The sequence below is a fragment of the Saccostrea cucullata genome, unplaced genomic scaffold (genome assembly GCF_032062105.1).
Source record: "Saccostrea cucullata isolate Sc308-1 unplaced genomic scaffold, CSIRO_AGI_Scuc_v1 ctg153, whole genome shotgun sequence".
Classification (NCBI taxonomy): Eukaryota; Metazoa; Mollusca; class Bivalvia; order Ostreida; family Ostreidae; genus Saccostrea; species Saccostrea cuccullata.
The window spans coordinates 23,720-37,782 of NW_026927023.1; the positions used below are offsets into that span (position 1 = coordinate 23,720).

Here is a 14,063-nt window from a genome sequence, read left to right on the forward strand (position 1 = left end):
TTTATGGCCCCAGAGTCAGGGGTTCTGGTGTTAGGGCGGGGCTCTATTGATTATATAGTGAAAATGCATTTATTCTTTGAAAATCTTCTTCTCTGCTTCTGGGATTAAATAAACTAACTAGGCACATAGTTATGATGAGCAAGAGTGCCTTTTCCAAAATTGTGAATTTTATGGCCCCAGGGTCAGGGGTTCTGGTGTTACGGTGGGGCTCTATTGATTATATAGTGAAAATGCATTTATTCTTTCAAAATCTTCTTCCCTGCTTCTGAGTATTAAATAAACTAACTAAGCACATCGCTATGATAATCAAGAGTGCCTTTTCCAAAATTGTGAATTTTATGGCCCAAGGGTCAGGGGTTCTGGTGTTAGGGCGGGGCTCTATTGATTATATAGTGAAAATGCATTTATTCTTTGAAAATCTTCTTCTCTGCTTCTGAGTATTAAATAAACTAACTAAGCACATCGCTATGATGAGCTAGAATGCCTCTTTTAAAATTATGAATTTTATGGCCCCAGGATCAGAGGTTCTGGTGTTAGGGCGGGGCTCTATTGATTGTATAGTGAAAATGCATTTATTCTTTGAAAATCTTCTTCTCTGCTTCTGGGTATTAAATAAACGAACTAAGTACATAGTTATGATGAGCAAGAGTGCCTCTTCCAAAATTGTGAATTTTATGGCCCCAGGGTCAGGGGTTCTGGTGTTAGGGCGGGGCTCTATTGATAAAATAGTAAAAATACATTAATTTTTTGAAAATATTTTCCTTTGCTTCTGGTTTTATGATGAAGAAAGGTGCATCTAGCAAAGTGGGTTTTTTATGCCCCCTGGGTCTGAGTAGTCTGCAAATAAATTAATGCTTTGAAATCTGCTCTTTGGTATTAATCAACCATTTTATGATAAAATTTTTGAAATATAATAAACTAACTAAGGACACAGTTATGATGACCAAGAGTGCCTTTTCCGAAATTGTGAATTTTATAGCCCCAGGGTCAGGGTTCTGGTGTTAGGGCGGGGCTCTATTGATTATATAGTGAAAATGCATTTATTCTTTGAAAATCTTCTTCCCTGCTTCTGAGTATTAAATAAACTAACTAAGCACATCGCTATGATGATCAAGAGTGCCTTTTCCAAAATTGTGAATTTTATGGCCCAAGGGTCAGGGATTCTGGTGTTAAGGCAGGGCTCTATTGATTATATAGTAAAAATGCATTTATTCTTTGAAAATCTTCTTCTCTGCTTCTGGGTATTAAATAAACTAACTAAGTACATAGTTATGATGAGCGAGAGTGCCTCCTGTAAAATTGTGAATTTTATGGCCCCAGGGTCAGGGGTTCTGGTGTTAGGGCGGGGCTCTATTGATCATATGGTGAAAATGCATTTATTCTTTGAAAATCTTCTTCTCTGCTTCTGAGTATTAAATAAATCAAGCACATTTTATGCCTCTTTTAAAAAAATTTTTTGAAATATAATGAAAAAACTTTGAAAATCTTCTTCTCTGCTTCTGGGTATTAAATAAGAACTAAGTACATAGTTATGATGAGCAAGAGTGCCTTTTCCAAAATTGTGAATTTTATGGCCCCAGGGTCAGGGGTTCTGGTGTTAGGGCGGGGCTCTATAAAATAGTAAAAATACATTAATTTTTTGAAAATATATGATGAAAATGCAAATTTATTCTTTGCAAATAAATTAATGCTTTGAAATCTGCTCTTTGTATTAATCAACCATTTTATGATAAAATTTTTAAATATAATAAACTAACTAAGGACACAGTTATGATGAGCAAGAGTGCCTTTTCCGAAATTGTGAATTTTATAGCCCCAGGGTCAGGGTTCTGGTGTTAGGGCGGGGCTCTATTGATTATATAGTGAAAATGCATTTATTCTTTGAAAATCTTCTTCCCTGCTTCTGAGTATTAAATAAACTAACTAAAAACATCGTTATGATGAGCAAGAGTGCCTTTTCCAAAATTGTGAATTTTATGGCCCCAGGATCAGAGGTTCTGGTGTTAGGGCGGGGCTCTATTGATTATATAGTGAAAATGCATTTATTTTTTGAAAATCTTCTTCTCTGCTTCTGGGTATTAAATAAACTAACTAAGTACATAGTTATGATGAGCAAGAGTGCCTCTTCCAAAATTGTGAATTTTATGGCCCCAGGGTCAGGGGTTCTGATGTTAGGGCGGGGCTCTATTGATTATATAGTAAAAATACATTAATTTTTTGAAAATATTTTCCTTTGCTTCTGGTTTTATGATGAAGAAAGGTGCATCTAGCAAAGTGGGTTTTTTATGCCCCCTGGGTCAGAAGGGGGGGGGGGGGAGTACATAGTCTGCAAATAAATTAATGCTTTGAAATCTGCTCTTTGGTATTAATCAACAATTTTATGATAAAATTTGCAAATTTTTTTTAAATATGTGGCCCCTGGGTCAGTGGTTCCTTTGGGGTGAGGTGCACAACTGGGTATAAAGTGGAAGTGCATTTTCTCTTTGTTACTCTGATCTACCTCTGGGTATTAAGTAAATAGAGTAAGCATGCCAAGTTAATAATTATGATAAGCAATGGTGCCTCTTTCAACATTGTGAATTTCTTCGCCACTGGTTTAAAACACGAACCAAATTTAATTGTTTGAAAGTTGTTGCACAATACTCAGGTGACCTATAATACCCGTGGGCCTCTTGTCATTTACAGGTCTGTCTGTTCATTACAAGTACTTTTGTATTAGAAAATAAATATACTTGCATCATTCTCTTATTTTACTAACCCAATACAAATACATTATTTACAATGGTTAATGACAAAGGGGAATAATTTGTTTCACTAACATATCTACTGCCCCCCTTTCACCTGACTCTGATGTCATAGATTTCATAAATTTGGAAAAGGCATTCTAGCGCATTATAACCACACCCTTACTTTGTTAACACAATGCCCAAGAGATTTTCAAAGAAGTAATGCATTTTCACCATATAATCGATTAATGACATTCCTCCCTAACACCAAAACCCCTTACCGTGTATCGTGAAATTAAGAATTTTAAAAGAGACACCCTTCTTGATCATTTTTATATAATTATGTTTTTATTTTCTTCAACCTAATACCAAGGAGCAGAGGATAAGATCTTCAAAGCATTAATTCAATTTCATTTATAGATCTTCCCTTTCGGTGAACCCCGGACCATGGGGTCACACATTTTACAAATTGGGATGAGGCACCCTTGCTCATCATAACTAAGAGGTCTTCATTTATTTAGTCGGCTTAATACCCAAGAGCATTGAAAGAAGAACATTGTTAAAGAAATGATGTATTTTCACTATTCAATCAACAGAGAAACGTCTTTAAACTAGAATCCCTTACCCATGGGTCATTTTAGAAAAAGAAACTCTTCCTCATCATAGCTATACTATATATAATTGTTTCCTTTCAACCTACGGACAAAGAATAATTATGAATTTATAAGAAATAATTTTACACGATACATTCAACAAAGCACCACCCTAATACCAGAACTTCTGACCCTAGGACCATGAAATTAACAATTTTGGTAGAGGGCTCAATACTCATATGCATTATAATCATTTAGATAAACTGACTTTCCTTCATGATTTGAACATTTTTGAATCTACACTATCAAAACGATTTCACAGTTTCATATTTTCTAGCACAGTAGTTCTTAAGCAAAATTTTAAAAGAAAGACCTACATGTAAGCCCACGAAGGGTCAAAATATGCCTTGTAAAATGGTCAAAATTAAAATGAAGTTTTGACCAAATATTTTGTGCTTAAAAGATAGTCTAGGTATTCTAGTTTATCAAAGTGGAAAAAATCTCGGAGTTCCGTACTTGTACACCTGAGATCTACAGCCCCAAACTCATAGAGATACAGGAATTTGCTTGATTTTTCACATTTTTCGTGATGAAATGGTCAAATTTTATATAAAGCACATGCAGGCAAGGCCCCAATTAATTTAGGGTTCAGTTTAAAACTAACATCAAGAGGTTTCTATTTTTGAAGAAAAAAATGTGGGGCAGATGTGTACTCATACCTTAAAAAGAACTTTCCAAAAAATCCGAATTTCCTCAATTTCAACCCTTTTGCCCATTGTAAATTATATCGTTTAGATTTTGTTAGAAAATTGCACATTTTTCATAAAACGTATCATACTACGATTTTTTAGTTGATCACTAACACTTTAGTAAGTGTTTAGGTCCATTATTTAAATTATTGACGTTTTTTTGGGGGGGGCAGTTTACTGTAATTAGTTGAATCCCACACTAGAGGTAAACATTTGGAACTTTTCTTTTAAAACGTCTGTATCATATAGGAGCAAGAAAAGAATAAATTTTAAAAAAAATTACTATATAAGGGCTTCATAACTTTTCAAAAACACACACACACACAAAAAACATTAATTTTTTAAGTTGACTACAGATACGGAGTGTATATTCGAAGTTTATACTTCATGTTCGCTATTGTTATTGTTTGGCATTGCTCAGTAAAATGGACAACATGAAATACGCACGTATAACAAGTAAAATTCTACATCTTCATCCTTAATTTAAAATCATGGCTTTTGCTTAAACCATCATGTTTGTATACGATGATATATCAGCCTGCACGAACTACCATCTGGAAGATCGGTCTACAGCAGGTGAGAAGTGAAAGTAAAGTTTTCACTAAATACCAGAAAGGACAAAAAAGTTTTATAAATAAATAAAGACACATTAATTTTCTGTTGTTTTTAAAGTAACAGCCACGTAGCATAATTTTTGAAAGGGGGCAGCCAGAATTTTTTTTTTTCACTTACCAGAAAAAAGTTGCCAAGCAAAAAAAAAAAGGGGGGGGGTAAATAGAAAAGAAGCCCAAAGTCGAAAATCCTACTTCGTGGGGTGTGTGTGTGTGGGGGGGGGGCAACTTGTTTCAATGCCTTCCAGTACCAATTTTTATACTAGATTTTTTTATATCACAAAAAGTTGAGGGGCCAACCAGCCTTTTAATGAACATTTCCTATAGAATAACTAAAGTACTGTTGGGGAAAAAGGGGGCAGCCCCCCCCCCCTTGTTGCTACACTGTACGTGCCTGACTAATACTTATAGCTTTTGGGTAAATTAGGAATGGAAATCATCTTTTTTCAGGCATTATTAGAGCTATGAAGGTCTTACGAAGAAATATTGGGGATGGAGGGTTGAAGCCACGAACCCACAAAAAAATTCCTGGACTAGCAGGAGTAAATAACGTAAAGGTACAATATTGTTCAGGGGATAAAGCCGCAATTAATCATTATTATCTATCTTTTAGTGTAAATTGGCATTAGTAGGCATAAAACACCTCAGTTCAAATAAACTGGTCTTCAAATATGTATTTAAAATTACTGTAAGTCATATTCAGAGCCCCGTTCCTCCCCTCCGATGTATATGTATATCAATTAATAAGTCATGAGATAAGATAAATGAATCAAATGTGTTAAAGACGACATTACTGACAACATAATTTTAGACAAATAAAACTTTTCCGAGAGTTTTGGATGAGAAATATAATGTCTCAGAGCGGGAGATTGTCCTCGCCTTTTACGCCCTCTTTCTTTTATCAGTAATTTGCAGTTTAATTAAAAGCTATAATTTTAGATTCAGTGGTTGATTTTTTTTTTTTATTTAATAGAAGTGTATGCCTTTGACTGCCAATAGGATGTATGAACATGCTTAACTTTGGTTTCATCATTTCATGTATATATATATATATATATATATATATATATATATATATATATATATATATATATATATATATATATATATATTGAAACAGAAAAAAATCCACAGTGCTCGGTAGTTTACAGGTAAATCTTTTTAAAAAAGAAACACGAAAACTTCTGAAGATTTGAAATGAAAGCGCTTAAGCTAAACTAAAGGTTTTCGTGTTTCTTTTTTAAAAAGATTTACCTATATATATATATATATATATATATAAATATATATATATATATATATATATACTCTTCAAAAAAAGAAACGCATAGTAGGAACAATGCCCTGAAAATTTTTGATAGTTTTGTCATACCTTTTATTTTTGTATGAATACGATGTATTCGAGTAAAATGAATGATTTTTTAATGCAATTGTTAACTTTACAGTTATTCTACAAGTCTCACAGACAAAAAGTCCTGATTTTGCAAAATTTCCCCCAAAATGTTGATCTCAATTTTCATTTGTTGAATTCCGATGCAATTCCTTTAGGTACTAAGGGGCTATCAAAAGCGGGGGTTCTCGATATTTTGAATCTTGTTTTATCTGAAAAATGACGCCTCCTAAAATTGCTGCATCTGAATGTTGCGTGGAACAAAAAGGAAAATGGGCGACTGGAAGCAGGGGTACCGCACTCTACAGTTGCAAGAGGTTTTAATGTTACACACAAACCATATCTAACATATAAAATGTAAACCATTAACATCGAACACCCAATATTTGCAAAAAATATGGTAGACTACGTGTGACATCAGCAGTACAGCATCACTTCCGAGGATTACGCAAATTGCATGCATGTAATGCAAGGACGTCATCTAAAGCATTAGTTATCCCTGAATTGAACAGATCATCTAACAAGACCGTTTTCAGTTGACTACGAATTATTGCAAGAGGATTTTTCATGTCATTGTTCCGATACAACACCCCAAATATCGATTCAAAGATCTCAGATGAATAGAGTATGACCACAACAACTGCTGAACATTTTGGTTAACCTAATACTCCAAAATGTTTATCTGAAAGCCTCTTATAAGTTTAAGAGTGCTAATGCTTTTTAATGAAGGTTAGATAGATAACTGCCTCCAGGACGTTAAAAAAGTTGGTGGTGGTAGTGTAATGATATGGAAAATGGTATTATAAGAAAGTAAGATTGATTTGGTTCGAATCCAATACACGTTGATTGCAAAAGGTACTCTAACCATGTTCTACCTACACATACCCATTCAATTATGCAGCATCCTAGAGCCGTATTGCAATCACACAATATACAGCCACATATGGCTCATTTGACACACCTATTCTTGCTAAGAAACAACAACTTGTTTCAGTCACAGTCATCTAAATTGCTAGATTTAATCCAAATTAAGCAGCATTTGCCAAAATGGATTAAAATGATTTGCCAAAGACAATCGCATCCCCAGACTCTGCAACACCTGACTAAATTACTACACTTGGAGTGGGAGAGTATTCCTATACAGTTTTTGTTTCACACATTTGCTTCCATTAGATGCCGTTTGTGGCTATCATTTGTGTCTGCGGGGGGCATACCAGATATTGATCTTCCATGCTCTTAAATTAAATATAATTTTAAAATTGTTGAGTAATTATGACATTTAGATAGTATTCCTATTGCTTACCACATTTCTGTTTTATCAATGCATCATTTTACTAAATAATCTTTATGTTCAATGTGTCACTAAAATTCTACGATGCGTTTCTTTTTTTGAAGAGTTATATATATATATATATATATATATATATATATATATATATATATATATATATATATTCTCAACCTTTATTTACACTTGACAACGAAGATGAATTGCCTAAACATGTATGCATCCATTTCTTTGATCACTTCCTGTGACGACCGGAAGTGTCGACGGCGGACGATCTTAACAAAAATGGGCTCGCCTACTATGACTAGGATAAAATCTTATTTTCATTAATAAAGGCTTCTTTACACACAAGACATCTGGGAAAAATAAAATTGTCGGCTTATTACAAGTAAATGATTTTTCAAGCTCAAGAATATACTCATCATATTCAAAGGTGTGCTGAAATCTCGGTGATGTCTTTATCATATTAACAGTCCACTATAATGAATCTGTGGTTTGTAGTAAAATTAATGTCTGGAAACCTTTAACGATCTTGTAAATATTTTTTGTTACATTTGTTAATTTCTGAACGATTTGACCTGGGACATCGCCCATGATAAATGATTATCACGTCCCAGATTTTTTATGCGAATATTCGGAAGGTTTAATGTTGATAAAGATGGCTAAATGGTTATTGACCAAACTGTATCTGTTGACAATATGGCGAGTGTTTCCGCAAAACTCCTTACAGGAACATCTTTATGCAATCAAAATTCCATAAAAATTGAATTCAACCAGAGTTTTTTTTTAACGGGCATCGGTTTGGTGGATATTTGCGCATTCTGGCAGTCATTTTTCAAATATTACATACACAAGAGTTCGCTAAATAACTTTAAACGGATGAATAATGATTTCTATGATAGGGGTGCAAGCTAGCGCACTCTCATACACAACTTGTTATTTTGAAATTAATCACGTTAAAATCTTATTTTACATTTGTCCGTAACAGAGTAGGGGGAGGTAACTTTTTTTCTGACAATTTTCTTTTGCCTAGTTATGAAAATTCTTATTAAGATGCTACCTATTGCTAAAACTAAAAGGTTAAACACTGGCAAATTCCTGCATTTAAGAAAAATAAGAGGAAGCCACCCCACCCCAAACAGAATAGGATTTTTAATTTTGAGTAGTTGCAGTCACAGGGGCCGGTAATTATTAGATAAGTATATTTCATTTTTACGTTTCAGCTATATAAATATAATATGTTTTACTGTGTGACCGTTGGGGCGAGCGCAGTTGTACCATCAAAAACACTTGAAAAATTGATCAGCCACTTCATACATCAAGCCGCACGAGACATCTCGACTAGCTGTGACGTCACACGACGTCACGGAGCTCGTCGGAGCTTACGGAGACAGCCGAGCGTCTCGTTGAAACTATAGACCTAGTGCAACTTAGGTCGAAAAACATTGCGAGTTATTTTTTGTTTCTTTGAAAGATTTCTACAAACTGAAAGCCTTTTATGCTTTACGTCATTATTTATTTATTTATTCGCGCAAAGGACATTGGGTAGTGTAGGAATTCTGGGAATGTTTCACAGAGAAATTTGCCTGACGTATGTACAGATTTCAATCCGAATTACCTCTGTTCATACACGTTAGTCTACTGAGCTCGCTTCGCGACGCTCGCTGCGCTCGCTATAATATACACATGTACATATACAAAGTAAGAAATATTTCTTTTGGTGTATTTAGTGAATAAGTAAAATCAAACATATATAGTATTACCGGCCAATGTGGGTGCAGTTTATCAGGGGGTTGTTACTGCATGTTAATTTTTTGTGGAGGTTCCCTCCCCCATCCTCACCCCCACCCCCAACTTACTTTCGAAAATGAACCATTGCTATTGGGCCTTGCAATGTTAGGATCGCACAAAATATTACTGGTCATGTACTTAGTATTCTATCATTGAACTGATAATGTCATACCTGGTATTCAATTATCCAAGTCATTTATGTTTTTACAATCACATAATTTTTATTGCCCTATATGACGTTACAATATGTTATACAAATTATAACGTTCCGTTCACAATTGTCTAGTACAACAATGCCTTACTGCAAACTCTTTTAAAGGAAAAGTAATATAGATATCCAAAAAAAAAAAAGTTCTACCCTAACAAAAAAATACTATAGTTAACTATAGTTAACTATAGTTATAACTTTGACACTTTGAAAACTTTGATTTACTATAGTGATAACTTTGACACTTTGAAAAACTTTGGCGAAAACTTTGACACTTTGAAAAACTTGGATACTTTGAAAAACTTTGGCGAAAACTTTGACACTTTGAAAACTTTGGCGAAAACTTTGACACTATGAAAAACTTTGGCGAAAACTTTGACACTTTGAAAAACTTTGGCGAAAACTTTGACACTTTGATTTACTATAGTTAATTATAGTAAACTATAGTTAACTATAGTATTTTTTTGTTAGGGTATAAAGCTTGAAGTCAACACTATCTGTTATCAAGATTTCATTAAATTTTTTAATGAGGCATTTTTTGACCCTTCGTGGGCTTAACTCTTTTTTCACAATTTTTAAAATTATCAAGCCCTTTGACCGCCGAAACATGGCTGAAAAAATGCCGACTCGGCGTTAAACAATATTCAATCATTCAATCAAGCCTTTTGAAGAGGATGTGGCCCTTCATTGATGAATCTTGAATCCTCTTTACCCAGGGATACTCTGTTCCAATTTAGTTGATATTTGTCCAGTGGTTAAGAGAAGATGAAACTGTGAAAAAGTTTACAGACGAATGCCTTACAAAATGTGTTAAGAAAAACCTCACTTGGGCTGAAAAATTGACGTCTTTTCATTATTGATTTTCCTTCTCGTATGTTATTTTCGTAGAATATAACAATTTATAAAACATTTTAATCAGAATTTACTACATCCTTATTAATTTCTGTTTGACAATTTCACCACTCTATACTTGTAATGACATCGATAAACATTTAAGTATATTTATAAGTAAAGTCATGACATTTTATGCGTTCCTCTAATTTTGATCCATCCAAGTGATTTATCAGAAACCAGTCAGTTGACTTTCTTTGGATATTTGTATTTACTGGCTTTTTGCCTACAGTCTTTAGTATTCCAACGCCGACGGTAAATGATCCTTTTGTAGAAAGTTCACATTCGTTGTCATCTTGAACATTAAATTCGACAAGAAGAATTTTCTTCCCAAGTTCTGCTACGTCAACTGAACATACAAAGTAGTCGGAAGTGTCGATGTTCTCTTTATCAGGAAACTGTCCCTTTTCAGCCAGATTATTTGGGCATGTTTTCCTTATGCTACTTTGCTTTGCATTTTTTTGATCCCTTTTTTGTTTACATTTTCCGCCTCTGTAACTTTTTGATACAGCAGTGTTTAATAATTTCGTAAAAAGAGTTTTTCTTACAGCCACATTTTCTCCTTTCTTAACTGGAACCAGAAGAAATGAGTGTTTTTTCCTATTTGGTTGATCTCTTGCGTACTTTGGTAATCTGCCATACAAAAGTTTAAAATCGACCTTCCTTCCATCCTTTACGAAAGCAACATGTTTATCTTTAAAGGATAAATCTACTTCTCGTTTTAAGCGTTTATCTAAAATAGACAGAATATATTTTAAGTACCGTAACGTCCTATTTCCAATCATTCTATGTAAGAGAGGAAATTGTTGCAAATACAAAAACTGGACCTGCAGCATATCTTTTAAATCTCCGCAAATAAAAAAAAAATTCCAGGGTTACAATCTTATGATGTAATGCTTTTTCGGAATATGAAGTATGGTTTGCGCGATTTGAATGACTGAGAACAAGATTTATCATCATATCGTTAAAATTCATAAAATAAACATGTATTTATGATCTGAAACCCGTTAATATCATTCGAAACTTTCCGTACATGTAAAACAAAACTTAATGTCTATCACAATTAAATGGACTATATTTAATAACATAATTTTAATTTTCTAGTTTTATTTTCTTTCTACTTGACGGGGATTGCCATTTACTTCCTTCTTTACATTCAATAGCTAAAAATGCAGTGTATAATGCTGAAAGTGTTCTTTTACTCATTAAGTGGTTTGAAGTTCACTCTTTTTTATTGATTAAAAAGAATACTTGTTCGGAAAGGCAATCGAGAAACCGCTTAATTAAAAATATATCATGCAATTTAACGAACAATTAGAAGCAAGGATTTTTGTTGATTGCAATTTTTGTCCTATACATGTAATATCCACACCAAGTCGTTAAGAGGAAATGTGTGCTCTTTTAGCACATTTGTGTAAAATTTATATATTACAACGTGTAATTCATATTCTGTATACTTGGATAAAGTCTCAGTTAAGAAAGAACACTTTTAATTGGTCTTTGCAAATAAGATAACTAGGATTTGCAGAATTTAAAAGGAAAACAAAACAAATTTCATACAAATAAAATACTTACACCTGTATCTTCTTAATGGCATAAATTTTCAAACAACGAGATATTGTACACATATTTTTTTTTACTTTCAGCCTTTAAAATAATTTTATCTCTGTTATAGTTTTCTCCAGTTTTCATATAATTTCAATGTCTATATAATGAATGTTGATTTAAATCAAAGTTTGCATATAGTAAAATAAAGATAATGTTGATATATCTCACCTGTTTGCACAGATTGACATATAATGAGTTCACATGCGTATCCAATCAGTATTGCTTTGACACAAATATTGAACATGTTCTGTCGCTGATACAATTCTAATATGTTTTCTATATGGATGGATATTCTGAAACAATCAGGAAAGTATTATATATGTGTATGAGCTTCACTCAGTAACAGGAAGTATTGATTACATTCCATAAATAGTGTTATGGAGATAATTTTCCTAGAAATACTTTAAATTTTTTAAAGCTATATATGGAGTACACTGTATTTGTGATAGATTCAAATGATTAAAATTAAAAGATCTTTTTTTTTTTTTTTTTTTACTTTATTGCAATATAAAGATATGACTTTTATGTAAATTGTAAAATTGAATGAAATTAATCGTGTTTCAGAGATGTCAAAAAGATTAAATTTATTAAAACCAATTTATTTGCCGACTCAACATTTCACTAACATCGAAGTAAGCCTAGTCCTTTGGATGAGTATAAATCGAGTAGCAGTAGGTGCTGGCACGAAAAAGATCCCTCACTGCCCAATGGCCTTATGAGTACGAGTACATGTAGCGAATACAGTACAAAATTCGTAGCCGTCCACCGGCAAGCGATAGCCTCTTCACATGAGTGAAAAATTCTCCAGAGGAATGTTAGACAACAAACAAAAATTTAAAGAGGTCGGAAAAATTCGTGAATTTTGCTATGCCTGTACCGTGCAATATAAAAGTCGAACGAATATCTTTAATTTCGTTATCTAAAATTTATAAGGAATTTCTTTGAAACAAGCATAAACCAGAAGTCTCTGTCGAGACTGAAGCTCTACTGGTTTGTACTTATAATAAAGAAAGAGAAAAGTAGCAGTTGGGATTTGAAACTTTACGAAAGCAATAAACAGAATAATGACAAAAACCGATACACTGAATTATGTATCTTAGTGTAGTCTACTTGTGTGCCAAGTTATATTGAAATCAGACCAAAACTATAGGAGGAATAGCATTTTAAATGTATTTCAAAGAAATTTCTTTTTTAAGTAACAACAGCAACACCGTTCATTGAAACAAAAACCTATATACAGAATTATGTATTTAAGTGTAGTCTACTTGTGTGCCAAGTTATATTGAAATCAGACCAAAACTGTAGGAGGAGTAGCATTTTGAATGTTTTTCACATAAATTTCTATTTTTAGTAACAACGGCAACACTGTTCTTTGAAATCAAAAACCAATAAACAGAATTATATATGTTAGTGTAGTCTACTTGTGTGCCAAGTTATAATAAAATCTGACTAAAACTGCAGGAGAAGTAGCATTTTGAAAGTATTTTTTTAAATTCTATTTTTAGTAACAATGGCAACACCGTTCATCGAAATCAAAAACCGCTACAGAGATTTATGTATCTTTGTGTAGACTAACTGTAGGAGGAGTAGCATTTTGAATGATTTTCACAATTTTTTCTATTTTTAGTAACAACGGCAACACAGTTCATCGAAATCAAAAACCGATATACAGAATTATGTATCTTAGTGTAGTCTACTTGTGTATAAAGTTATATTAAAATCAGACCAAAACTGTAGGAGGAGTAGCATTTTGAATGATATTTACAAAAATTTATATTTTTAGTAACAACGGCAACACCGTTTATCGAAATCAAAAACCGATACACAGAATTATGTATCTTAGTGCAGTCTACTTGTGTGCCAAGTAATATTAAAATCAGACCAAAACTGTAGGAGGAGCAGCATTTTGAAAAATTGTTTACAGACGGACGGACGACGGACGCATTACTATCGCATAAGCTCTTCTGGTCTCTGACCAGTAGAGCTAAAAAGGAACCACAAGATGCTGCGGTCAGATTTTAAAAGAGATCAAGCCGGGTATTGCCATTTAAATTGTACTTTCGTTATATATGACGCCAAAAGCCTTAATTTGGGCTATAAATTGAAAAAGATTAGACAAATGCTCGCCGAAGAATTTTAAAAACGTTGAAAAAATCCCTTAAGCAAAACAAAGATTTTAGAAACCTTCGACTGGCATTAGGGCTATTC

General features: G+C 33.3%; 1 protein-coding gene across 1 annotated transcript; it reads right to left on the reverse strand.

Annotated features, from left to right (window-relative positions):
• Positions 1-9,997: 9,997 nt before the first annotated feature.
• LOC134273282 (uncharacterized) lies at positions 9,998-12,185 on the reverse strand. Its single transcript, XM_062755472.1, has 2 exons — positions 12,024-12,185; positions 9,998-10,980 (listed from the first exon to the last, which is right to left on the reverse strand). The coding sequence occupies exons 1-2, from the start codon at positions 12,097-12,099 to the stop codon at positions 10,349-10,351; spliced, it is 708 nt and encodes a 235-aa protein (XP_062611456.1). The 5' UTR covers positions 12,100-12,185; the 3' UTR covers positions 9,998-10,348.
• Between the last annotated feature and the right edge of the window lie 1,878 nt (positions 12,186-14,063).